The sequence below is a fragment of the Ochotona princeps genome, chromosome 28 (genome assembly GCF_030435755.1).
Source record: "Ochotona princeps isolate mOchPri1 chromosome 28, mOchPri1.hap1, whole genome shotgun sequence".
In the NCBI taxonomy this organism is placed as follows: Eukaryota; Metazoa; Chordata; class Mammalia; order Lagomorpha; family Ochotonidae; genus Ochotona; species Ochotona princeps.
In genome coordinates, this window is record NC_080859.1 from 2,259,993 (window position 1) to 2,287,910 (window position 27,918).

The 27,918-nt window shown below is 54.1% G+C and overlaps 1 protein-coding gene across 1 annotated transcript in view; it reads right to left on the reverse strand.

The window, feature by feature from the left end:
• SERINC5 (serine incorporator 5) overlaps positions 1 to 27,918 on the reverse strand; it is a 61,397-nt gene that overhangs the window by 3,289 nt on the left and 30,190 nt on the right. Inside the window, exons 2-8 of the mRNA XM_058656322.1 lie at positions 23,633 to 23,800; positions 11,012 to 11,190; positions 10,669 to 10,751; positions 9,389 to 9,482; positions 5,913 to 6,124; positions 3,774 to 3,869; positions 99 to 225 (exon numbers count right to left, since the gene is read on the reverse strand). Coding sequence (XP_058512305.1) covers positions 99 to 225; positions 3,774 to 3,869; positions 5,913 to 6,124; positions 9,389 to 9,482; positions 10,669 to 10,751; positions 11,012 to 11,190; positions 23,633 to 23,800 — 959 coding nt within the window. The remainder of the gene's footprint in view (positions 1 to 98; positions 226 to 3,773; positions 3,870 to 5,912; positions 6,125 to 9,388; positions 9,483 to 10,668; positions 10,752 to 11,011; positions 11,191 to 23,632; positions 23,801 to 27,918) is intronic.

Consider the following 27,918-nt stretch of genomic DNA (forward strand, 5'->3'; position numbering starts at 1 on the left):
ACCTTCTTCCTCACTGGCCCATAGCTGCCCACAGTCCACTTCTGTCCCCCTAACTGCAGAGAACGCGAGCGCGACCTCAGGCGATGCCCGGGACTCACCATGAGTACAGGATGCAGCCGATGAGCAGGGCAGTGCCCAGGCCCGTAACCAGGTTCTCGTCTCTGTACAAGTCCTGGCCGAAGTCGGGGACACAGATGGTCATGTTCCTCCCATGCACGTCTTGCACTTGAAGAGAAAGCAACCAGTCACCCACGTCCACAGGGGGCAGCGTGCCCAGCAGGGACACAGGCCCAGTGGTGGCCTCCCGGCACAGGTACCCAGGTCGGGATCTCTGACTTTCACGGGACCCACTCGGTGGTGGCAGGGGGTTGGTCTAGGTATTTTCCTTTTTGAAGTTGTGAGGTTGGGGCCTGTGTTGTAGCTCAGAGGGTCAAGCCGCTGCCTGCAATGGCAGTACCTCTGTGAGCCCCAGTTCGAGCCTACTTCCAGTGCAACTCCCTAAAACTGCATCAGAGAAAGCAGTGGAGGACACACCAAGTCCTTGGACCCCTACCACCCATGTTGGAGACCCGAATCGAGCTCCTGGCTCCTGGCTCTAGCCTGGGGCAACCCCAGCTGCTGTGGCCACATGGGAGCACACCAGGAGCCGAGGAAACAGGGTCTCTTCCTTTTGAGTAAATAAATGTTTTTAAAACCTGCTAGGCTCCACAGAGAGGCTTCTGTATTGCTACTGTCAGCTGCAATTTCCCTTCTAGCAAGAAGTCTTCACTCGCCACACCCGAGTTGGGTCTGACGGGCAATCACACCCAAGACAGTGGATGTGCAATGACAAGGCCACCCAGCAGAGGGCATGGACACGCCTGCCCCACGTGTGTGCAGCCAGGAACTGACCACAGGACTGTGCACAAGAAAGGCCAGCACCTGAGCGGCCATTGGTCTGCAGAGTATCTTCAGCCCAGAACAGGGGGCGTCCTAGGAACTCACGCACAGCACAAGCATTTCTTTTGAGGTAGGAGCACCTGAAATTCTGTTTTCGGTGATTAAAAAGGTGATTAAAGGAAGAAAACTTTTGAACAAAAACCTCACTTAGTTCAAGCAGAGAGGAACCCACCACAGAAACTCTCTGGGCCCTGTCTCCTCGGCTCTTCCTCCGTTACGGCCCTGGCAGCTGTGCCCATCTTGGGGGACACAGGTGACATTTCACTACCCGGGGACAATGTGTAAGGGTCCGTCAGGGTGATCCTCAGAGAGTTGCTTCTAAGAGTGAATGCAGGGTAGATTTAACGTAAGATTGCCAACACGATCACTCTCCCCTGCAAACAGCTGTAGAACACCACCACAAATAGTGTGTGAAAGCACAGTCCCTTTCTAATTTATTGCTGCTTTCTAAAAAAAATTATTTAGTTTTACTTGAAAGGGAGGTTTATAGAGAGAGAAAGAGGGATCTGCTATCCACTGGTTCACTCCCTAGAAGACCACAACAGTTGGAGCTTAGCTCATTTGAAGCCAAGAGCCTGGAGCCTCCTCCAGGTCTCCCATGTTGTTGCAGGGGCTCAAGGACTTGGGCCACCCTCTGTTACTTTCCCAGGCCATAGGCCACTGGATCAGAAGTGCAGCAGCCAGGATGTGAACTGGTGCCCATATGGGATGCCAGCACTTGCAGGCAGAGGATTAGCCTGTTGAGCCACAGTGCTGGCCCCATCACTGCTTTTGTTGCTTAAAACAGAGAGTCTGGGTCCATGCCGTAGCACTGAGCCCTGAGCACTGATTCAAGGCTGGCTGCTCCACTGCTTTTCCAGCTCCCTGCTAACATGCCTGGGAAAGAAGTGGAGGATGGCCCAAGTTCTTGGGCTCCTGCACCCACATGGGAGACCCAGCAGAGGTTCCTGGTTCCTGGCTTCAGACTGGCCAACCCAGGACTATTGTAGCCATCTGGGAAACAAACTAGAGGCTGGAAGACCTCTCTGTCTCTACTCTCTGCAACTCTGCCTTTCAAACAAAAATAAAATCTTTCAAAAAATTTAAAACACAGACATAGCTTCAGTTTTCTGTTTGAGAAAACACTTACCTAACTTGATTTGTGCAAGGTTAAACATACACAGATTTACAAATGCTTTTGTTGCGTATGTGTGTATACTTACCGGCAACATACCAACCATAAGATGATGAGATAGTGAGATTGGAACTACAAAATTTTTAAAAATTTGGTCTTTTACATGACAAAGCTTATAGGTAAATTATTACACCTTAAGACATAACTGTGTTTAACATCCCTTAAGGCTGGCATAGTGGAGTAGCGGGCTAAGCCACACTGCATCCCATATCTACGTGTGGCTCCAGTCCCCGCTGCTCCACTTTTGATCGGCTCCTGGGAAAGAGCGGGTAGTCACCCACGTGGGAGACCAGGACGGAGCTCCTGGAGTAAGCCCGGCTCCAGCCCGGCTGTTGCAGCCATTTGGCGAGTGCACCAGATGGGAGCTCTCCCTCCCTCCCTCTATCACTCTGCCTTTCAAGTAAACAAATAAATCCTTTTAAAAAGAACCCTTTTAAGTAGTTATTACAGCTACTCTAGAATAACAGCTGTGTGCCAAGAAATGTTCTAAGTCATACCCACACACCATGTTCTTGCCGAATTCTTAAAACCAGACAGGAAGCTTGTCATTCAATTATCATATTCCAGTAATAATCAAAATTCTTATTTTAAAGAGGAGGCGCCTGGGCGGAGAAGGCAAGCAGCAGTGTCCAGTTCTGATAGAGCAGAGCCAGGCGGCTCAGCTCGGGAGGCTCTCCCTGCCTTTCGCAGTCTGAACTACTAACATTACTGATGCTTAGTCCTGGCCACTCAGCTGGCCCATGCTGGGCGGAGTTCAAGTCCAGCCTCCTTCCCACTCCTCACTTTCCTGTTGCAGTCAGAAGAACAACCCTCTCAAGACAAAGAAGGAGCAGTGGTTAGGACGGTGCTGGTGTTGCGGCCCAGAGGATCGAGCTGTCCTCGTAATGCCAGCATCCCCACAAGCCCTGGTTTGAGTCTCGGCTGTTCCACTTTTGACCCAGCTCCCTGCTAATGTGCCTGAGAAAACAGCAGGAAACTGCCCAAGTGCCTGGGTCCCTGCCACCCACATGGGAGACCCAGGCGGAGTTCCTGGCTCCTGGTCTCTGCCTGGCTTATCCCTGGCCACTGTGGCCAGGTAGGGAGAAAACCAGTGGATGGAAGATCTCTCTCTCTGTCCTTTTATAACTCCACTTTTCAGACAAATATAAAATGCCTCTTAAAGGAAAAAAAAAAAAGATGCTGCTTGGGGCTCCCACATCTGAATGCAGCCCAGCACTGAGGTGGGAAGGGAGAGCAGGTGACAGCTCAGGACCTCAGGTCCCTGCCCCTTGTGCGGGAGACCTGGGCGGAGCTCTGGGCTTGAGCCTGGTCCAGTGCCAGCTGTTGTAGACTTTTGTGGAACAAACCAGCATGCAAGAACATCTCTGCCTTTCAGATAATGAACAAGAAATCAGCCTCCCAAAGCCAAACAGGACTTGTCGCATCCACTGAGCTGCACGTGCAGATAATCCTACAGGAGACCCGGCCAGCCACCCCGGGGCCGTCTGACGTGCAGCAGGGCTCCGCAGGAGTTCCTGCTTTCAGTCCAGGTGTGAAAACTGAGCACTGCTCAAGAGCCCTGCAGCTGCCGCCTCTGAAAGCAGCCCTGGCATGCCAACACAGCCGCTTCCTCCGCAAAGGGCACGGGTCACCCCACAGACCTTCCTGCTGGCCAGCTTACCGACTTCCACGGGCTTGCTGGTCAGCGCCGAGAAGGTGAGGTATGTGACATAGCAGCTGATGAGGCCCGACTGCAGCAGCCCAGAGTGCGGCTGTCCTGGAGGGCGACGGACAAAGGGGAGCGGCTTGAAACGGCAACAGAAGCCCTCAAACACGGAACCCCACCCTCCCAGATCACACTCCTCCACTAGAGAAAAGGAAACTGGGGGGGGGGGGGCACAACACATGATTCAGACTAAACGAAAACAAAGGGGCCTGGCACCATGGCACAGCATGTTAAACTTCCACCTGTAGTGCTGGCATCCCATATGGGTCCTGGTTCAAGTCCTGGCAGTCCCATTTCCAATCCAGCTCCTTGCTGGCCTGGGAAGGCAGCAGATGATGGCCTAAAACCTTGGCTCCCTGACCAACCTAGGAGATCCAGAAGAAATTCCAGTGTCTTGGTTTCAGCCTGGACCAGTCTTGGCTGTTTAGGCCATCTGGGGAGTGAATCAGTGGCTGGAAGATCTCTTTCTCTTTGTCTTTTCCTCTCTCTATATAATGCTGTCTTCCAAATAAATACATTTTAAGTCAGTCTTTGCAGCAGCACGTCCCAGTTTCACAGCTGCAGTGAGGAGCCAGACTGAGCCCAAGAAAATCCCTTAACCACCAGGTTCAACACCCATCCTGCCCACGAGCTCTTGAGTCCCAAGGTCAGGCAAAGGTTTCCTCACTGCTTGTGAGTGTGGTCAGTCACACGGACCTCACGGAGCCCACCAGCCACCACCCACCCACGGCAGGGTCACAGGACAAGACAATCCTTGAGAGTCCTGGGTACACACCAGTGTGGTGCAGGCTCAAACAGGAGTGCCCAGGCTCCACACTCTCCGGGGGAGGGGAGGGACTTTTAAAGCCACAGTATTCCTCTCCCACTAACTGGACACCCGACCCCAGAGCCTCGGATGGGGAGCCACTCTCTCCTTTGGTCAAAATGTTTTGTTGAAATTCCTGCTGAAGGTAAAGGTTGCCATTTCACCTAGTCTTCCCATCAGTCAGATTTCTTTCCAGGATTATTATTAAATTAATAAGTAACTAGAGTGGCATGGGACTCAGAACTTACGTTAGCAACTAATGGCAGCAAATCAAATATTTCTGGGTGTTAGCTCTATTTCTAAAGAGAGAATTTAGGGCCTGGCACAATGGCTCAATTGCCTAATCCTCCCCCTTCAAGCACCGGGATCCCTCTGGGTGCCAGATCATGTCTTGGCTGCTCCACTTCCCATCCAGCTCCCTGCTTGTGGCCTGGGAAAGCAGTAGAGGATGGCCCAAAGCCCTGGGAAGACCTGCAAGAGGTTCCTGGCTCCTGGCTTTGGATAGGCTCAGCTTTGGTCATTGTGGCCATCTGTGGAGTGAACCAGCAGATGGAAAATCTTTTGTTCTGTCTTTCTGTAAATCTGCCTTTCCAAGATTAAAAAATAAATGAATAAAAAGTAAAAAAGGGAGAAATTAATATAGGACATTTTAGTCTGAATACCAGTAGTTTGTTTTGGGAAATTCTAAACTGACAGGTTAAAGGGAATGGGAGTTTTAACAACAGACTTGAAGCCTACATGATTTGCTCATGATTGTTTTTTAAGAATGATTTAGCTATTTAATTTGAAAGTCAGAGTTAACAGAGAGAAGGAAGAAAAGAGAGAGAGCTTCCATCTGCCGGGTTACTCCCCATATGACCTTAATGGCCAAAATTGGACTGATCTGAAGCCAGGAGCCAGGAGCTTCATCTGAGCCTCCCACATGGGAGGCTTTCCTAGGCCATTAGCAGGGAGCTAGATGGGAAGTGGAGCAGCTGGACTTGGACTGATGTCCTTTATGGGATGCTGGCGCCACAGAGGGAGTATTAGCTTGCTATGCCTCCATGCCAGCCCCTGCTAGGTGCCTTTTTAAATCATTATTTCAGAAAGGAATCAAGGGGCCACCCGGAGGAGGTTCCTGGTTCCCGGCTGCAGATCGGCGCAGCACCGGCCGTTGCGGTCACTTGGGGAGTGACTCATCAGATGGAAGATCTTCCTCTCTGTCTCTCCTCCTCTCTGTATATCTGCCTTTCCAATAAAAATAAATAAATCTTAAAAAGAAGGGATAGAGAAGGATCCCGCCTGCTTACGGTTTTGCACACAGGGCGAGATGGCTACGAGGGAAATGAGCACGCAGAGGCCTCCGTTGACACCCAGGAAGATCTTGTTTTCCACACAGCCGTCCTTCTGCGTGTAGAACACCGCCATCAGGATCAAGCCCCCAGTGGCCACAGAGTACATGATCAGAGTCACCAGGGCCAGTGAGGCGTACCACAGCTTGTTGCTGGCTGTGCCCGCGGTCCTGGGGGAAGAAAGACAAGTGAGTGAGGCCGCCAGCCCTGTGCCAACGAGTCCGCACTGTCCAGGGCACTCACTGTCACAGCTTCTGCTGCAGAGCTAGAAGGTTCTGGTCATTTCACAAAACTCTTGGACCTGACCAAACCTGGGATTTCCTGTGGACACTCTGAGACCCCTACCTGTTGGCTCAAGACCCTAATCCGTCACCAAGTGGCTCCACTGTGGCTTTCCCACGCTGGCCATGAGCCACGCTGACAGGTGTGGACCGCACAAGTGGCTCCTGGGAACAGGCTCGTTAAAACTCCCACCTTCCACACGAAGAGCCTGGGTTGGATTCACACAGATCCGGGAGGCAGCAGGTGACGGCGCAAGTGGCTGGGCTCCTGCACCCATGTGGGACCTCTGAGTTTCCTTCTGGGGTCATTGTGGGACAAAGGATGAGAGGTCAGCCACAACTTTAATAAGGGGGGCTCTTGGCTGAGGTTCTCTATAAAGTGCCAAGCTTGAGGAGCCCCAGTCTGTGCCTCTGGTGCTGTTGGCAGCCCCTCTGGCAAATGCCTGACCCTTTGTCAGGGAGGGCAGAACACCTAAAGGCAGACCCGACCCCTCAGCAAAGCTGGAGGAAGGGAGTGCTGTGCGTGGCAGCTTACAGAAGCACATGGACCAGACGGGCGGCATACATGCTTGGGAAGCGTTCCGAGTGCAGAATACCCCCCACGGGAGGTGGCAGAACAGCAGATGCCCACGGGAGGTGCAGATGCCCACAGGAGGTGGCAGAACAACAGAGTCAGAGCGGCACCTCCTCCCAATGCTTCCGGGGGATGGCAGCTCACCGGATGTGCCCACACCTGGGGAAAGGTGCAGGCAGTCCTGCAGGAGCATCTGGTGATGGCCAGGGACCAGAAACATGGGGACGCAGTGGAATGAGGGTACCCTGGTATGCAACCCATCAGCCCAGCTGGCACAAGAAGAAAATGGAAGATGATAAGATTCAGGGGGAAAATCGTCTCCAGCCCAGTAATCACCGACGGCAGGAAAACAGACCGACACACAGAGCAGGAAGGGCCGGCCGCAGCTTCTCATGCCATCATTCATGTTACGGAATCAATTCACATCATGTCTTCATGGCCAACCTCTCCCCCGGAGCCCAGACATCCAAAACCCCGTGGGGTACTCATGACCGCCACGCAGGTGGGACCCAGCCTCTCAAACTCAGCACCTGCCCCAATCCTGGGGCCTTTCCCCACCTCTCACCTTTCCTTGACTTAGAACACAGGTTAGATCTCACTCCTGCCCATTTCCAGACTCCCCAGGGCCTTCCTAAGGAGTCACTTAAAATTCAAAGCTAAGGGCTCTGCAGCTCAGCAGGTTAAACCACTGCCTACAATACTGACACTCCACATGAGATCTGGGTTCAAATCCCAGCCGCTCCACTTGTGATCTGGCTCCCTGCTAATGTGCCTGGGAAAGCAGCAAAGGAAGAAGTTTCAGGCTCTTGACTTCAGCCTAGCCCAGCCCCGGCCACAGCCAATCCAAAGCTAGGAGCTTCTTCCAAGTCTCCCACGCACGTGCAGGGTCCCAAGGCTTTGGACCATCTGCTACTGCTTTTCCAGGTCACAAGCAGGGAGCTGGATGGGAAGTGGAGCAGCCAGGACATGAACTGGTGCCCAGATGGGATGCTGCTATGTGCAAGGCCAAGATTTAGCCACTGAGCCATTGCGCCAGGCCCTAGAAAGTTTTCAAGCAAGCATATGCTTCCAAAATACTTGCCAGCAGTTGGCACTGACCGACCCCGAAGGCGGCTTCCGAGTCTACCTGGACACAAACCTGTGGGTGAGGAAGCACCCACGTTCTCAGGAGAAGGCGTTCTGCACTGGGTGAAGCAGGAGCTGCAACCATTTCACCCTGGAGTTCCCTGCTTGCAGGACATTTGCAAAAATCGTAGGAGGATTTCAAAGTCAAGTCACGCTAAGGGCTATTACGGAAACGAGCGGCATTGCATCAACAAAAATCCATGTGCAGCCTGTGGCCCTGAGTTCTGCACAGCCGAGGAAACATGGCCACAGCAAGCCACAGCAGCCCACTTGGCTTCAGCTTCCAGAGTCCTCAGCTGCCTCAAACTGGACCCTGGGGAGACCACAATGTAAACCATGTGCTTCCCACAGCATGCAGCTGGGGGTGACTCAGCACGCAGCGCCCAGCACGGCAGCACAACGCACGCTTGGAGCCATGTCACTGTGGGGCTCATGACTTTCTAAAGCCCCAGGAAGCCCCAGGGCTGCCATAGGGCTATTCACTGTGCTGGGAACATTTTAGAAGGTGGTATTTCCCAATAACAAAATGACTAACTTTTTCTTTTTACTCATCCGTCCCTCTCAACTGCAATTATATCTCATTTCATCTTGAATGCTTTTATATATAAATATTCATTTTATTTATTTGGAAGATACAGTTGCAGGGAACAGGTGGGAAGACACAGGGGGGACAGCAGCTGGTTCACTCCCTAAATGGCAATGGCTGAGACTTGGCCAAGTTGAAGCCAGGAGCAAGGAACTTCCTTGGGTCTCTCTTTTAGATATAAGAGCCCATGCACTTGAGGCATCTTTCACTGCTTTCCCAGCTGAATCAGCAGGGAGCTAGACTGGAGGTTGAGGACCCAGAGCTTGAACTAGGGACTCCCAACAAAGAATGCAGGTGTTCTAAGTAGTGGCTTCAACATGGCACCCAAATACCAGCCCCTACTGAACACACACAGGGAGAGAGACGGAGGGTGGGGCCTGATCCTGTGGTGTAACATGTTTAACTGCCACATGCCCAGCTGTTCCACTTCTGATCCAGCTTTGAGTTAATGGCCTGGGGCAGCAGCAGAAGACGGCTCAAGTCCTCGGGCCCTGCACACATGTGGGACTCGTCAGAAGCTCCTGGCCTAAACCTGGCTCAGTTTCAGCCATTGCAGCCATTGCAGCCATTGCAGCCATTGGGGAATGAACCAACGGGTAGAAGAGCTCTCTACCCTACCTTCCAAATAAATACATGAATTTTTAAAAGAATTCCAGAAAACCAAACCGGACAGCCAGGTGCTGGCATGTGACTGAGTATGGCTCACTCAGCACTGGCTGACTCAGCAACCAAACACAAGGGCAGAGGAGGAGAACAGGAAAAAGCATAAAGACAGCTCATACAGGGAGGGAGGCATAGGTCAACGGCCCGAGGAGCAGTGCACCACCGGTTGCATCCCCAGCTGCCCGGCTGCATCAGAGGCACATACCAGTTCTTATTCCACTTGTGTGCAAATTCCACGATCAGGAGGAGCTGGATGAAGATGAAGATGAAGGCTCCAACGGCTCCCACATAGCGCCAGGCTGCAAGAGACCCATCAAAAATGGCCATGAGCGCCCAGCAGCATGGCCTAGCGGCTAAAGTCCTCGCCTTGAAAGCCCCGGGATCCCATATGGGTGCCGGTTCTAATCCCGGCAGCTCCACTTCCCATCCAGCTCCCTGCTTGTGGCCTGGGAAAGCAGTCGAGGACGGCCCAAAGCTTTGGGACCCTGCACCCGCGTGGGAGACCCGGAAGAGGTTCCTGGTTCCCGGCATCGGATCGGTGTGCACTGGCCCGTTGCTGCTCACTTGGGGAGTGAAACATCAGATGGAAGATCTTCCTCTCTGTCTCTCCTCCTCTCTGTATATCCGGCTTTCCAATAATAATAAAATCTTAAAAAAAAAAAATGGCCATGAGTACTCAGCGTAGCTTGACGCTGAGTGCCCATGGCTCTGTCCATGTAGTGGGGGACACACACTGGAGATGCGCTCTCTGTCCTACCAGTGAGGAAGGCTCAGGTATGGACCAGCTGACCAAGCCTCAGGCCAAGGGAAGACAGACAGGGCTGGGAAGAGAATACACATGGGCTGTCGGCTGCACCAGGATGGAGGCTCCGATGCCCTGACCTCACTGGGAGGTCTAAAACTGCATGCTGCCTACCAGATGAAGCCAGGCTTGGAATTGTACGAGCTAAGGAGGAGACTCCAGTCTGATGAGAAAAAGGGCTTCAGGCTTGTGGGGGCCAGGGGTTCAAGGCAACTCCCGGCTCTACCACAAAGATGCAAGGGAGGGACTGGCTAACCCCACGGAGGAAGGCTCACCCTGTTCATAACACTGCCTGGTGGCCCAGCTGACCTAAGCTGCCCTTCTTGTTCTCAGAGGACCCCTCTGCCACAGGAATGCAGCTCTGGGGAATTACAGCCGCTGGACAGTGCATTAGGCACACCACGGCGTGGATCGAACATCCTTACGGAGTGCCTGGCAGGGGCCGCATGCCTGCAAGGAGCACCTTCCTTCCCTTGGGTCCACAACCTGGACTCCTGGGCCAGAGAGGAAGGAACGGCCCTGGGAGGGAGAAGAAGGGAGAGCAGAGGATGGGTGGGCAACGCAGGGATTCTTGAACAAGCCACAAGAGAACCGCTGCTCTCAGGTATCCCAGGTCACCTGGATCAGCTCGTAGAACACTGACAAAACATAGTGCCTACATGCCCTGGATCCTCAGTCCATACCGTTGAGAAAGGTCTCCTGGTCCGGAATGAAGAAGGCCCCCGAGCACATGGCCCCCAGCAGCAGCAGCTTGAAGAACCAAAAGCTGGAGAGCAAAGAGACAAGGAGGAAACATTTTCATGGGATTCTGGAAAGGACCCCGTGTCTCCCACATGGACAGGGCAGCCCGCGACCCCGTAGGCTTTGCCTCACTGCAGGGGTCAGGAAGGCAGCTCTGGCTCCGATCACAGGTATCACACACAGGAGCCTGACCCTCAGGTGTGCCCGAATGGTCATCCTCGCCCAAGTCAGGGCTGGCAACTTCACCAGCAGAGACATGGCGAGCAGAAGGGCCCCGGGCCCTACCCATTGTGAATGTGGGCCCGGCAGCTTTTGCTATTGTTGATTTTCAAGGTCAGGAGGCAGAAGACGAAGAAGAAGCAGGCCATGCCGAAGCAGACGCGGTACACCGCCGAGTACCCCACCAGCAGCTCGCACTTGTCGCCGGCCCGGATGCCCTTGCAGATGTCCTCGAAAAACGGGATCTAGGGACAGAGAACGGAGACACTGTGGTTGGCTGCTGGCCCGTGAGACGAAGCCTGTGGTGGACTCAATCATGTGACAGAGGCCACAAACCTGTCTTTGGAAGACTTGAATCTCCCTTGGTCTCCTTTAACTGGACAGCACACAGCCCAAACCTTGTCACTCAGCTGTCGCCTGCTCCCTTCGCACCTCTGATCCAGCTTCCCACCAACGCCCCGGGAGGCTGCAGACCGAAGTCCCTGCCATCCACGTGGGACACCTGGATGGAGGCCCTGGCTCCTTGCTTTGGCCCAGCCCAACGCAGGCTGTTACTGGCATTTGGGGAATGCAAGACCTTCCTTTCACGGCCTCTTCACCCCTTGCTCTGCTTTCCAAATAACTAACCAAATAAAAGAATCTGTGCAACTCTTTCACCAAAATCCCTAAGATGGTGAACGGAGGTTTATTCCAGCAGTCTGGAAGCTCGCATCCCCTGATGAGGCCGCAGGACGGTGGATGAGCAGTGGTGAGGCAGCAAGCAGGGAGAGACACTGGGAGTACGGCTGGCTTGCAGGATCAACTGTCCAGTGGACGCGGTCTCCCACGGGAAACCCCTTTCACGAATCACCAGGTCCCACAGCTAGGTCCAGTCTGCCTTTACTCTACCAACTTCCCACTAACCTGGAACTTCAGATGTAAACATCTGCTTGCACGTGGGGATCTGGGTCGAGGTCAAACCACACCACCTGCAGCTGGCTCCCGAGAGAGAGCTCACCTCCTTCCCATAGACAGCCCACAAGTAGAATCCCAAGGTCCTGACTCAGGATAGTGTCAACCCCAAGTCCCAGGCCCACAGTCTCAAGCTGAGCCAGACAGAAAGTCACACACACACACTGACCAGGTCACGGGCCACTGGATGACAAAAGCCAAGCAAGAGGCCTCCAAGACCTGATGTCTGAGGTGTTCCCGGGCTGGCAGGGCACACTTCTGGCTGGCGACCTCCCTGCACCTCTCCGTCCCTGGGATTTCCTCTGCTCTTCTGCTCTCACAGCTTCCTGACATGTGCCCCGTGCAGAGCCCCGACCCTGCAGCACGGCCCTGCTCTCCTCCCCAGCAGAGGCTGCCATGACTCCAGGCCTGAGCCCCAGCTGCAGCAGCCCTGCAGTGGTCCCCGGCAAGTCGGGCACCAAGGGTTCTTTGTTGACTCAAAAGATTTCTGGAATAAAAGTCCCCCTGCAGGGCCCGGCGGCGTGGCCTAGCAGTTAAAGTCCTCGCCTTGCACGCATCGGGATCCCATATGGGCGCCGGTTCTAATCCCGGCAGCTCCACTTCCCATCCAGCTCCCTGCTTGTGGCCTGGGAAAGCAGTTGAGGACGGCCCAAAGCTTTGGGACCCTGCACCCGTGTGGGAGACCTAGAAGAAGTCCCTGGCTCCTGGCTTCGGATCGGCTCAGTACTGGCCGTTGCGGTCACTTGGGGAGTGAAACATCGGATGGAAGATCTTCCTCTCTGTCTCTCCTCCTCTCTGTATATCTGACTTTGTAATGAAAAATAAATAAATAAATAAATCTTAAAAAAAAAAAGGTCCCTCTGCCACTCTCATGGGGTAAACACCCCCATGCTGTCCCAGCTGTCTGCATGCTAGGGGAGCAGCCCCAGTCTGGGGGTTTCCTACGACTCTAGGGGTGATCTCCAACCCTGGCTAGCCTCTCTGCCATCAACACACCTGCCTTGCCCAAGCCAGCGGCCCTCCTATCCTCCCATGGGACTTGTTTCTAACAGAGGGTGGACGGCAACAGTTGCCAGGGCCCCAGGTAGGGAGCAGGCGCTGGGATCATGCAGGGGCAGTGCGTGTGGTCCAGTATGTCCCGTCCCCACAAGGGTCAGGCTGACACCCCCTTGCACCAGCATCGCCCCTTGCGTTTGCTGGGCAACTTGGCAGCCTGCAGCCTCGGACCAGTAGGAGTATTTTTAGGTAGACACACTTCACGTGGAGTGAGCTGTAAGAGTTTCAGCCAGGAGAAGAATTCACCTTGATTCAATATTTGCTGTTCCAAATTCCAATCCAGTTTTGGAAAAGAAAAAAACAGGCATTACACACAAACCCTGCCCTGTGGGGGAAGTGGACATGCCCACTAAGGGTGTGGCCCCTCAAGTCTGGCTCCGGGCACCCGGGGACGTGGCAGGGAGCCAGGCATGTGCACACATGTGCACTCATACACACACACACACACACACACACACTCACTGCGTCTGTGTTGCCTCTGCATGGGCCTCTGAGAGCTCAGATTGCTCCCAACACTCACATCACTCAAGCTGAAAGCTACAGAAGATGAGGCAAGGATAAACAGCTCGTAGTCATTTGTGATCCCAGCTCTACTGCTATCCTGAGCCAGCTCAGCTCCCCACTCTGTAAGATGAGGTAAGCCTAGGGCTGCCACAATGGGTCAACTGGCTAATCCCCTGCCTGCAAGCACCAGCATCCCATTTGGGCACCAATTTGTATCCTAGCTGCTCTACTTCCCATCCAACTCCCTACTTATGGCCTGGGAAAACAGAGGAAGATAGCCAGAGGCGTTGGGATCTTAAGCCCACATGGGAGACCTGGAAAAAGCTCCTGGACCTGCCTAGCTCTGGCTATTATGACCATCTGGGGAGGGAACCAGCAGGTGGAAAATTCTGTTTCTTTCTGTGTAACTCTGCCTTTCAAATACAAATAGGGCTTTCCAAAAAAAAAAAAAAAAAAAAAAAAGGAGGCCTGGACCACACCACAGGAGGTGCCCTGAGAATGGGCCAGATCACCCATCATCAATGAACACAGGTGTGGAGTAACCCCAGGCATTCTACACACTGTTCCACAGAGGTGCTCTCAGGGGAGTGGTCAGGCCCTCTGATTGACACTAGGAAGAAGCTGGTAGGATACTGACACTTCACCCACTCAACCAAAGCCTTGGGATCCTGCACCCGCATGGGGGACCCGGAAAAAGCTCCTGGCTCCTGGCTTCAGATCGGCTTGGCATCGACCATTGTGGCCACTGGAGGAGTGAACCAGTGAACGGAAGATCTTTCTTTCTTTCTCTCCTTCTATCTGTAAATCTGCCTTTCCAATAAAAATAAATCAATCTTTAAAAGAGAGAGGAAGGAAGGAAGGGAAGGAAGGAAGGAAAGAAGGAAGGAAGGAAAAACCACCCAAGTTCCTCTATTCACGAGGGTATTTCCAGAAGACACACACAGTCCGTGTTGAGCGCAGAGCAGGACAGCTTGAAACAGACACCCACGACTCTGCCCACCCAGGAGAGATGCTGGCTGGGAGCCCCATACACCTTCAGCCCCAGGCACACAGTAAGGGAAGAGCTAAAGGGGAGGACACTGGCTGCCCTGGCTAGGATCTCAGACTCTGTAAGTAAACCAAGGAGGGTTTTTTGGCAGCTGCAGGGCTCGGAGGAGGAGGCTGGGAGGCCAGCACCCGAGTTACTGGAGAGTGCTGAGAAAGTGTGCTATCAACAAGGCCCATTATGCATGCATTCCATCCCAGCAGAGACAAGCCAGACAAGCCCAGAGCAACAAGAAGCCAGAAGAACTAGATGTGCAGGTTCTGGGATCCCACTCATCCACATCCCCAGGAGGCTTCGCATCAGGAAGGACAAAAGAGGAGAAATGGACAAAATGGGAACTATGGGAGCGTGTCCCCCTCCCCGGGGGGTCGGGGGGCTTCCCCAGCCCAGGCTCAGGAGAACCCTGGAGCCTCTCAAATACCAGGGACAAGGGCAGTGAGGGCACCTGCATCCCTTCCCACACATAGGCTGCTCTGCACTTCCATCTGGGAGGCAGCCCTGCCACCTGCGTGGGAAACACCATGGAAGCTCCCAGCTTCCCGTCATGGCCTAGCCCAGCCTGAGGGTTGCAGCCATTTGGGGAATAAACAAGCAGATGCAAGATCTAACTCTCATCCCCCCATCTCCACCCTGTCACTGCCTTTAAACAATTAAGTAATCTTCAATTTTAAAAAAAAGGAGAAGAAAGAAAGAAAAAGAAAGAACAGTAACATGAGCAGATGCTTGGCATAGCAGTTGAGACACAGTTTAGTGACACCAGCTGCCCAGGGTTTGATTCCCAGCACTGGCTTCTAACTTCAGCTTAGTGAGGACCTCAGGATTCTTTCTGTTCCTGCCAACCCTGTGGGAGATCCGGCTGGAGTTCCCGGCTCCCTAGATGTCTCAGCCTGGCCCACTCTGGATGGGGCATTTGGGAGGTGACTGTCACCCTGCTTGTCAAATAAGTAATTTTTTAAAGACTTATTTTAATTTTTTATTGGAAAGTCAGATATACAGAGAGGAGGAGAGACAGAGAGGCAGATCTTCCACAATGGCTGGAGCTGCGCTGATCCAAAGCCAGGAGCCTGGAGCCTCTTCTGGGTCTCTCACATGGGGGCAGAGTCCCAAGGCTTTCAGCCATTCTCAACTGCTTTCCCAGACAACAAGCAGGGAACTGAATGAGAAGCAGGGCTGCCGGGATCAGAACTGGCGCCCATATGGGATCCCAGTGTGTGCAAGGCGAGGACTTCAGCTGCTAGATCACTGCACTAGGCCCCAAATAAGTAATTTTAAGAAGGGTTAATCAGCACTCTTTTCAAAGAATCCTGGTGCCCTTTGCCTAAAGCTTAGGCCCCCATAGTCTCCACCTTAGAGAGAGAAAGCACTGTAATGGCAGGGTCTAACACAGCAGCCAGTAAACCCCAGCCCAAGGCATTGTTTGTGTAAATCCAGGTGTATGACTTCCTGGAGCATGGCCTCACTGGCCCTTTGGCACAACATGCTGCAGGCAACGCCTGGGCACCACCACAGCAGAGCCTGTCCTAGGGTGTGGGAACTCTGGCTGCAGGATCTGCACTGCAGGCTAGGGGTAGAAGGATGGACATAACCAAGTGCGCAGGTCCAAAGCTGGAGGAGCACATGGAGTCGCCTGCAGAGGGACCGTGGTATGTGTGACTGTGGCTGCAGCTGTGCCATTGGCCACTTCTGGGGCTGCACATCAAACAACTGGACCACCTGTCCACAGAGGCATTCCTGTCATGGGCCAGAAGGGTGGGGAAGATCCCAGTACCCCCAGGTGCTTCCCTGTGGCTCCAACACAGACAGGTCCTCACCATGGTCACACACACAGCCTGTGTGACCACAGATCAAACCCACACAACGGACGTCAACGTCACACCTGCTGATGCCAAGTCACACACATTCGCTCGTGTATGTCCAGCACCTGCATGGGAACAAGCGCACAGTGTGGCTGCTTAACCAAGTGGTCACCCTGGGACACTCCGTGAAGAGGACAAACATTCAACCACAGTGGTCCCATGGCCTGTGGGAGGCACTCTCAGGCCCTGCCGTGAGTGCCTGAAACAGGGAGTGGTACTGACTCCCCATGGATGCATGCTTCCTTGTGTGTTCACAAGTCAGATAAGGTTCAGTTTGTAAGCCAGGCACGGAAGTTTACACCCAGGAACAACCACCAGTACAACAACTGTAGGCATACATCCTAGTACAACAGCCAGCAACACTCATTCCATTTGAGGCCATTATGAAGGACAATAAAGACAGCATGGACGCCAGCCAGCATGGCGACACCGTGTCAGCCAGCTGATCTGATCAATGACAGCTGCAAGCAACCTCTGGATGGGTGACATGCATGGCGTGGATGCACAGTACCACGGGCCAGTTCTTTCTGTCCAGTCCTGGGTCACAAGGGCTGGGGGCCCAAGACTCCCCACAGCTCAAAGGGGAGAGCAACTCTTGGAAGCCTTCAGGTTTGTCTTTGATTTTTCCACTTGAAAGTCCTGGGCTGCAGCTGATGGCAGGCCATGAAGCCATGGGAGACTCGGGGCGGGGAAGGGGGCTCCTGCCTTCTATGGGCTCACAAGGTCTTCCTGGTTCCTGGCTCAGCTCTGTCCCCTCCGGCCCATTCCTGGAGAGGCCAATAGAGGCCTTTCTAGCCACAGTTTGCTCTGTGTGCTTCTCCCTGTAGGCCACAAGGAGCCTGTGCAGACAGAAGCTCAGGGTCTGGGGCAGGCAACCTCCCACTCTCCTCCCACAGCCAGACCCACCCTGAAGGTGACCAGCCAACATCTGTGGCTCCCCAGCTCCCCCAAGCCACTGCTGAGGCATTCTTGCAGGCCACAGATGGTGAGTATTGTTTCTTGTTTTTTCCCAACTCCCCGGGGCAAACGCATGGTTACGGGACAATTCCCAAACCTCAGTGTTCTTGCTGCAGACTCAAAGGCCTCAGCAGAACACATATGCGTTCAACGGAGTACAAGCTGGCTCCCCACCCACCCCAGGCCCAGCAGGGCAGTGTGTGGGAGGACAAGTCCTTAGGGAGAGGGGCACAGAAGAGAGGGGCAGTGGGAGTGGGGTTCTTGCTGTCTCCCACCTGGGGCTGTGTCTGGGTGGAATACAGGCCAGAGATTAAACCATCTGGAATGTGTGGGGATACGAGTCCCTCCCTCCATCTACCAGCTGCCTGTAGGCACCCCTTAAATAACTACACAGCAGTTAAAAGTGGGGATCTCTAAGTTCTACAGCTGGTGTGGGCAACAGCCCTAAGTCATTTTAAAAATTTATTTTATATAAGAAAGGTAGTTATAAAATGAGAGAGAGAGAGAGAGTGCTGTGGGGTAGGATCTTTCATGCACTGATTCACTCCTCAAATGGCCACAATGGCCAGGGCTGGGCTAGGCAAAGCCAAGAGCCTGGAGTTTCCTCCAGGTCTGCGACATTGGTGCACCAGCCAGGCACCTGGACCATCCTCTGCTGCCCTCCTAGGCACATTAACAAGGAGTTAGATTGGAATTAGGCAGCCAGGATTCGAACCAGTACCCCTACGGATGTCAGTGCTGAGGATGGCCCAACCTGGTACACCACAGCGCTGTCCCTGTACCACAGCCTTGATGCACCTGGCACAGGTAAGCCCCAGCAGCGTGGTGCCGAGAAGGTGCACACACATGGCGCACCTTGTCTGAGAATCCTCGCCAAAACAAGCTGGCTGAGGATAGAAAATTCCACCTGGGCCCTGCCATGCGTCTCAGCCACGCAACCCTCAAATGCCACGTTCAGAAGCAAAGCAGACAGTCCACCCTGGCACGCATGCCCGCCACTCTGACCCCAGACAAAGTGCTCGCTGTTGAGGCTGGAAGAAAAGTTTTCCAGGGCCTGCGAAGATGGCCACACCTCACATGGCCTGAAGGCAGGGTCTGTTTCCCATGCAAAGCTGAGAAGTAAACACAATATTGGGTTTTGGCTCCTGCTGATTTCCTACTTCTGACGACAGTTCTGATAGTTCTGCCAGGAGCTCAGCTTCTGTAGCCTACACAGGAAGGAGGCAGGTGGGGAGCCCATTCCTTTCCCCCTTTTTTCCTCCCCCCAGCCACTGTTCCCAGATGGGAGGTGAGGAACTGGAAGCCAGCGCTCCCTAAGGGACTGCACTGCCACCCGGTGAATGTTGACCCCAAGCACACCCAGCACCAGCAGGACTAGTACCGGCTGGAGAAATCAGCCGCTGTGCCTGTCAGAAGCCCAGGGGGCAGAAGTCACCACGTAGGGCTCTGCCACCCTCACAGGATGCAACGATGTCATCAAAGTTCATCTTAATGAGGGCACCACTGTCCATGTCCCACGCTTACCACCACACTGGCCTGGCCCTTGCAGCCGGCATTCCACAGCCCTAGCACTCATGCCAGAGGACTTTCCTCAGCCTCACTGGGTAGCCACCCTCTCTGCTCCAGGAGGGTCATCAGATGATGGACAAGCAGTCTTGCAGCTCTCAGGTGTGGTGCGGACACTTCTCCCTCGTGGTGGAGATGTCCACATGCCACGTCAGGGTGCCTGGGCTCAAGCTCCTGACTCCAGCTGCTGACTAATACAGACGCTGGGAGGATCCAGCAGGGAACCCTGGCAGGAGGCCTGGCCTGAGCTCCCGGTTCCCAGCTTTGGCCCTGACCCTGGCATGTGTGTTGGCCATTGCAGGGGGACCCGGCGGGGAACCCTGGCAGGAGGCCTGGCCTGAGCTCCTGGTTCCCAGCTTTGGCCCTGGCACTGTGTTGGCCATTGCAGGCATCTGGGATTTAAACTAGTGATGGCAGCTCTGACTCTCAGATAGACACATTTTTAAGTGAGGGGGATGGCGTTGCAGTGCAGTGGGTGAAGCTGCCATCTATGACACCAGAATCCCACACGAGTGTCGGCTCCAGTTCCAGCTACTTCCTAATGTGTCTGGGAAAGCAGTGGAAGGTGGCCCCAGGACACATGTGAGTTCCTGCCACTGCCATGGGAGAACAAGATGGAGTTCCAGGCCCTTGGCTTGGGCCTGCCCCAATCTTGGCCGTTGAGGATATTTGTGGAGTGAACCAGCAGATAGAAGATCTCTCTTTCTTGATGACTCTCTGCCTTTCAAATAAATAAATCAATCTTGGGAGGCGGGGACCATCCACTAAGCTATACTCCCCCGTGATGGCTGCACTGCAGTACCCAAGAACTCGGGACAGGCATCAGCTGGGAGAAAGAGAAGGAGCAGAGAGCACTCCAGCTCCCACTGGGATGGCCAAGAAGCCTAAGTGCAACCGTGGTGCCCAGGACCCCCCAAAGCCCAAGGGGAACCCAACACACAGCACTGCAATCCTGGCTTTGACAAGTCACCGCCAGGTGGACTGGAAATCCATCATGTCTGGGGACAGCATGCAGTCCAGCACTGGACTTAAAGAGTGGGTGAAGGACAAAACTGCATCTCTGGATGAGTCTGTCCCACGAGGAGGAGTGACCAGGCCAGAAGGGAGCGTGCTGCCCCAGGGACAGCACACAGAGAAGGGCAGCGGGCAGCAGAAAGGGCCCCAGCACTTGAAGCATCACCTGCTTCCCCCAGGACACATGTTAGCAGGAACCTGGTGCAAAACAGGATGGAACGCAGGCTCTTGATATGGGATGCAGCAGCCCTAAACAGCAGCCCCTCAACTGACAGCCCAAATGTATGCCCCTAAAATGGGTTTTTAAATTATGAGGCATCAAATATTTTCAGCTTGTCCTGGTGGGACAAGAACAGCCTGCAGAGAATGGTTCCATTTTGAGATGGGAACAATGCAACGAGATGTCCAACCCACACCCCATACTCAGTCGGCTCTCGCTACTACAAGGCCCAGTGTCCTCCCGCAGGTGCCCCTCATGGGGCTTACACTCAGGCACATCCTGAGCACAGCAGGGGCCGGCATTGTGGTGTACCAGCAAAGTGGCAGTCTACAGCCTGGGCATCCCGCATGGGTGCTGATTTAAGACCCAGCTGCTCCACTTGCCATCCAGCTCCCTGCTAATGTACCTGGGAAAGCAGCAGAGGATGGCTCAAGTGCTTGGGCCCCTGCACCCACACAGGAGCCTAGGAGGAGACTCCTGACTTCAGCCTGGCCCAGCCCTAGCTGTTGTGGAGTGAAGCAACTGCTGAAAGATCTCTCTCTCTCTTTCTTTCTCTCTCTCTCTCTCTCTCTCTCTGATTCTGCCTCTCCCTCTCTGTAACACCCCATTTCAAATAAATAATTAAAAAAAAAATAGAATGAGGGCCCGGTGGCGTGGCCTAGTGGCTAAAGTCCTTGCCTTGAACGCACTGGGATCCCATAAGGGCACCGGTTCTAATCCCAGCAGCTCCACTTCCCATTCAGCTCCCTGCTTGTGGCCTGCGAAAACAGTCGAGGACAGCCCAAAGCTTTGGGACCCTGTGCCCACGTGGGAGACCCAGAAGAGGTTCCTGGCTCCCGGCTTCAGATCAGCGCAGCACCGGCCGTTGTGCTCACTTGGGGAGTGAATCATCAGCTGGAAGATCTTCCTCTTTGTCTCTCCTCTCTGTATATCTGATTTTGTAATAAAAATAAATAAAATATTTTTTTAAAAAATAGAATAAGAAAACAACTACAGAGGCACCTGAAGGCCTGCGATGACTTACAGGTTATAACAACAATCATTAGCAAACACATTCATTGATTAGTTGTTTTAGTGTTGGGCAATCTGGTGCCAAGTGAATGACCCCTCATGAACACAGGCTGTGATCCCCTGTCTCCATGGTCTTTAGTGCTAGCAGGCCTAGATTCCAAGTAGTTGGCTCTCTGCACACACATGGGAGACCTGGAAGAAGCTCCTGGCTCCTGACTTTGGATTGGTTGAGCTTTGGCCATTGTGGTTATCTGGGGAGTGAACCAACAGATGGAAAATCTCTGTTTTTCTGTCTCTTCCTCTCTCTGTGTCATTCTGACTTCCAAATAAACACTTGTAAATATTCTTAAAAAATCATGAAAATCATATCCAAAACCACATCTCTAGCTGCCAAGTCCTCTCTGCTCTGGTATGACATTATATATCTGCGTCGCTACAGATCTGGTTTCTTGGCTCCCAGGCATAATTTCTCCAAGAAAAAAAAAATAGCTGCCGAGAGGCCAGGGCCATACCACAGAAGCTGCCACGCTCCTCGGCTTTCCCACCGCAGGACCACAGCTGGCGTCAACCGACGCTTACTCAATTTGGGAGAACGTTCTGCGACTGGAAAAACTGAGGCAGCAGACCAGAGGCTGAGGGGACCTCCAGAACTCTAGGTACACCCCCCTTCCCACCTCCCGGCACTCCTTTCTCAGACATTTCTTGGGCCACAGATGAGACGTCACTGTGAGGAGCAGACTGGCCTGGGGGTGTCAGCCTGGTGACACAGCAGCACTGGCCTAGGCAGCAGGCAGCTGGCTGTCCCTGTCCGCTGGCCTCCCAGGCCTGGCTCTTGCAGCCTCCACCGCCCCATCTCACTAGGTTAAGAGTCAGCGTTTAAGGTACTCTGGGTGGGATACAGAATTGCTATCTTGACCGTGGTTTACCCTATATTTAAGACACTCTGCACCAAGCACCCGTGTCAAGGGCCTCCTTAAAAAAGCACCAGGTCAATGTTTGAAACAACATGAACATGGAGAATGCTCATCTGAGTCATGGTTATCTGCACCCTGGAGGGCGAGGCTGGGTCCAGGGGCTCAGAGGAGAGGGGTACCCACTTCCTGGACCCCAACTCACAGTTCTCTGTGTGTACACACTTGACACGCTGGCTTTGCAAAGCTGTGCAATGCAGGAACTTGACAGTGCCCAGACCATCCAGGAGGCAGGGAACTGCCCTTCGGTTCCTCTGTCCAGACACAGGGAAGGGGTCACGACTCATGTTCCCAGATTTGAAGCCTCATGGATGACGCTGCAACTAGGATCGCTGCTGACCAAGTCACAACGTGTATAAATCTTACCCAGATGCCTCTGTATCAGCCTAGCTGGTAGGAGCCCCCGCCCCCCACTCCATGTTCATGACTGTAAGAAAAAAAACCCTCACAAAGTCCAGGCTCGTTCTCCTGAAGCTAGTGTCCAGCCAGATACTCCGCTGCCCCACATCCTTTTGGGGAGGTGTTCTGTCGCTTTCCCTTGGCTACGAATCAAGTTTCCACTACGTCTGCATTTGCGTCCCTGCTTCTTTCTATATAAGCTGAGAAAAGAACTCCAACTTTCACCGTAACAGAGGACCTGCCTGTAGGCCTGCCCTGACCCCCCTCCTGGGTGCTGGGTGCTGAGTCTGTGTGTGGGTGCTAGGGCCTCCTGTAGGCCTGCCCTGACCCTCCTCCTGGTTGCTGAGTTTGTGTGGGTACCAGGGCCTCCTGTAGACCTGCCCTGGCCCCCCTCCTGGGTGCTGTGCGCTGTGTGTGGGTGCCAAGGCCTCCTGTAGACCTGCCCTGACCCCCTCCTGGGTGCTGTGTGGGTGCCAGGCACTTGGAATGCCAGCTTCCCCTCCCCTTTCTGGGGATGAAGCTGCCCTGGGGACTATTCCCGTCTCTCTCCCCAGCAAAGGCAGGCGGTCACTCCAGTGCTGATGGCCATGTCTGCTCTCTGAGGGGCTGTAGAAGGAAGCCCACCTCCCTGCAGGCAGCCCCCATGCTGGGCTGGCACAGAGTGGCACCATAGGAAGAAGGGGAGCTCCAGGTCAAGTCCCAAGGCGTCACTGCCAGCACCTCAAGCTGGACCTGCCTCCACGTGCAGCTTTTGGTCCTGGAGCCATCATCTGTGCAGGAGCCCAGTGCCTGCCTCGGCCCCTCCCCATGACCTGGGGGAGCCTCTCGGCCTATCTCCACCCCACCCCGGTCCCAGCTGGGCCAGAGCAAACGAGCATCACCGCTGCTACCTGGAACGCCGGCGGCCACTCTGAGGACAGGACCAAGGATGGGGAAGAGGCTGAGCCCCAGTCGGCACAGCTGTGAAGGTGGCTGGGAGCAGCCACACCAGTGCTGAAAGCCGAGGTGTCCTCAGATACTTCGACTGGCTTGGCCCAGAAAGCCCTAGAGGAGCTTCCAGAAGGTTCCAAGAGAGGAAGCCCCCAAGCCCCAGCCCATGAACAGCAGCAGGAGGGAGACTGCACAGGGACAACTCACATGCCGCCGCATCTCGTTGGCCACGGTGTGCGACATCATGATGCAGCAGAGCACGGCGACCAGGATGAAGTACAGCGCATACATGCAGCGCGTGCTCCGGGACTGGCGGATCTTGGGGCAGCAGCCACAGCACAGGGAGCAGCCGGCGGAGCCGCAGCAGCAGGCCAGCTGGAACGGAGCACAGGGCAGGCTCAGTGCACGTGCACAACAGGAACGGTTACTCCACTGCTGACCCAGCTCCCTGCTAACCTGCCTGGGAAACCCACGGAGGGTGGCCTAGGTGCTGGGTCCCCTGCAGCCACAGGGGAGCCCCAGAAGAAGCTCCTGGATTCAGACCAGCCCAGCTCTGGCAGTTGTGGCCATTTCGGGAGTAAACTGGCGGATGGAAGATGTATGGCTGTGTCTTTCTGGAACTCTTTCAAATAAATAAATTAATATTTTTTAAATAAAAGGAATTAAAGGATGGCTTTTCAGAGGGGGAAAGAGGGGCCCAGCAGTTAAGACCCTATATGGGGATGTTTGAATTCGGCCCCAACTCTGACACCTGGCACCAACTCCCAGCTAACACAGCCATGCGAGCCTGCCACCCATGTGAACGTCTTGGATGGATTCCCAACCCCCAGCTTTAGGTCCAAGGCCCCCGAAAGTATCTGGGAAAGCCAACCACAGACACAAGTGAGGCTTTTCTGTCTCTTGCCCACTCAAAAAGTAATCATACTTTTGGTGCACGAACTTGCAAAATCCGTACATGTTTCATCCTATGTGCTTGCATGAAGATTCTGAAAACGCCGGACAGGGAACTCTGCCCTCCCCCGGTACCAGAAGTGCAGCACCTAGGGGAGACTCACGCTAGACCTGGGGCAGGGGACAGCAGCCCAGGCAGTCAGCATGCAGGTTCACTGAACCTCACGCACCCAGGCAGCACGGAGCCCCACGGTGCTGCTGCTTCACGCACCTTCACCCAGACATTCGTAGGGCAACAGGCCCCAGTTCCTGATGGTGTCCCGACCACGGCAGTGTGGGAGGAGCTGGTGCCAACACTGACATGCAGTGGGGTGTGGAGGGGGCCAATAGTGAAATAGAAAAGGCACGGCTTGTCCGAAATTGTGTCACCACCCCTCTAAGACAAAACAGTACTGCCGTCGCCAAGGGGGGTGCGGGCAGCAGCCCCAAGAACTAGAAGACAGAGAGGCAGGGGGAGGAAAATGAAGAGCAGGCAGCTGAGCACAAGGAGTGACCTCTACCACAGGAGCCGCAGTCAAGGCAGCAGCACTCAGGGACCTCCTGGGGTGGACGAACTGAGCCCTGGGGCTGGCACTGCCTTGAGTGTTAAGCCACAATCTGCAGTGCCAGCATCCTTCACACCAAGTGCTGGTTGAGTCCTGGCTGCTCCACTTCTGATCCAGCTTGCTGCCCACGCACCTGGGAGAGCAGCAGCAGCTAGCCCTTGTATTGGAGGTCCTGCCAATCACACAGGAGCCGCGGACAGAGTTCCCACCTGCTGGCTTCACCCAGCCCACCCTTGGCTATTCCACCATTTGAGTGCAGGAGTCAATCAGCAAATAGAAGAACTTCCTCTCTGTGTCTCTTCCCCCTACCTCTCTCTCTAATTCTGATGTTCAAATAAGTAAAGCTTTTAAAAACAACAGCTTTGCTCACAGAAAATAACTCGGATGTGTCCACCATGAAGCTCAAAACGAAAGGGAGCTTCTTTTCCTAGGACTTTATACCCCCGAAGGACAGAGCCGGGTCCAGGGCGGCAGAGACTAGGGACACAGCCCTAACCCAGATAGCGGCTAAAACCCCAGGCTCATGGTCAGCCTGTGGTGTGTGCACAAGGGCACCTCTGCAAGCTACTAGTTCTGGACAGCGAGCGAGTGAAGGACAGTGGGTTAGAGTCCTGCTGTGGTGTCCAGGATGAGCAAACCAGGCACACCTGGCATCTGAGGACACCACTCTCAAACAGAAGACATCGTGGGCCACTGCGAAGGACAGCTAACCCATGTGCAGAAGCTAGAAAACCCAAAACCCAATGATTCCAAGGCCACACTCTATACCCAACCCAGAGTGAGGCAACACCGGGTTACAGGGCCACGGCACATCCCGAGGACGCCTGGGCAGACCCTGGAGACACAGACACAACCCCATTACCCCAAGGGCCTCAGAAAGCCACCATAGAATGAGCCTTTTGTCACAACAGTCTGGAATTCCCCACATCAGATTCCTGCTAAGGCCTCTCCAGACGCCAGAGGTGACGTGGACCTAGCTGTATCTATGCTATTAGGGGCAGCCCCAAGCTTTACAGCAGACCTCTTCCCACTCCAGGCCAAACAAACCTTACTGTCTCCTTCTCTCCCCTCCTCCACCCCACGGGTTACCAACTTTCCTGGTCACTGCTTCCTCCTTATGACTCATGTGACCCCAGAAGGCCAGTTTGACCCATTGCAAGTTCAAGTGCAATAAATACAAACTTACTCTTTCAGTGGGGAGGTGGGGGGTTTGGTGGGGAGAAGAAAGATTTTAGAACTGAGGGACACCTCCCACAACAAGAGCTGAATCCACACTTGAGCTTCCTACCTTTACCTGCACAGAAGGGAGGGATGGAGACACACACCTCACCTGGCCAGGCAATGGCAGACAGAGGGATAAAACGCTGGGAAACAGGAAGAACCAGGCAGCTGGTTTCACCTTATCCCATCACTACAGTCAGGTATCATTATGTGGGTCTGGTTTTCTCAAAATTTCCTTCATTTTACTAGACACAATGGTGTGGTGTTTTAAAAATACTAGGCCCAGTGTGGTAGCCTAGTGGCTAAAGTCCTCTCTCGCCTTGCACACACTAGGATCCCATATGATCACCAGTTCATGTCCCGGCTGTTCCACTTCCCATTCAGCGGCCGGTGCTGCGCCGATCCAAAGCTGGGAACCAGGAACCTCTTCCGGGTCTCCCAAGTGGGTGCAGTGTCCCAAGGCCCTGGGTCATCCTCAACTGCGTTCCCAGGCCACAAGCAGGGAGCTGGATGGGAAGTGGAGCAGCCAGGATACAAACCTGTGCCCATATGGGATCCCAGTAGATATAAGGCAAGGGTTTAGCCACTAGGGATCATGTTGGGTCCAGATGGCTTCATCTTTAAATTATGTCTCCAGCAACTGCTTGAACATTTTCCCATTTCAATGTTGTGGCTCAGCAACATGCACCACTGCCCTCCAATGACAGGGCCACTTCCTTCATTGAAGGCTTAGAGGGGACAGACACGGCGCCTGCTCTGAGCAGTGTTGGGCCTCGCATCTCCGCTCCTGCTCCCCACCGGGCCTTATGCAGACGCTGTCCCAACAACAAGGCAACAGTGATGGACTGATGGCAACTGCTGCCACTCCTTGGCTGGGGACGGGCTTGACGGCCAGTGAGGAAATGGTGACTTAGCGCCAGGAAGACACACACACACACACACACACACACACACACACACACACACATCCCTGTTCATGAAAGAAAGGTCTTGCAGGTGGGTGGGTGTTAGGCTCAGCAGTTAAGCTGCTGGCTTGGGACACCTGCATTCCATATTGTACCACCTGGGTTCAAGTCCCAGCTCCACTTCTGACTCCAGCTTCCTGCTGACACACAGCTTGAAAGTACTGGTGGCTCCAGTACTTAGGCCACTGCCACTCTCAGAGACCCAGGTGCCCAGCCCTGAATGCTGCATGCTTGTAGGGAGTGAACCAGTGGATGGGAGATCCCTGTTGTTATGACTTTCAGAGAAATAAAATACGTAAAAGGCAGCCCAAGTAGCTGCAGATAGTCCTGAATCCACAAAACACTCACGCGCTGTGGAAACTAAATACATGGGATTGATATGTGGGTTGGCTTGGGGCTTCCTGTGGGTTGAGCTCATGCATCAAGGCCTCTATTCAAGTCTCCTTAACAGTCAACACACGTTACTCTGTCACTGTCTGCAAAATGCGGCAGGTGTGACTATTAGCTGGGGTGGTCCTCCACTTCACGGGGGTGCCAGCTGGGCAATTCCAACTGAGCTAACAGATGGTGGAGCCAGGATGCGTCCTGCCACGCTTGAGAATTCTGTTCTCTTCACTGTAGCTGCCAAGAGTAGCGCAGGACCACCGTGGCCTCCTGCACAGGGATGGGAAGCAGCTGTTTCCCCTCCTGCTCTCATGTGGAGGCCCTCAACACACACGTGGGGGCCCAGCTTTCCATCTCACCTTCTGAAGACCCCCTCGCCCCTGGAGAAGCCATCTCCCCTCCCATGCCCCTTCCTCCCTCACTGCCT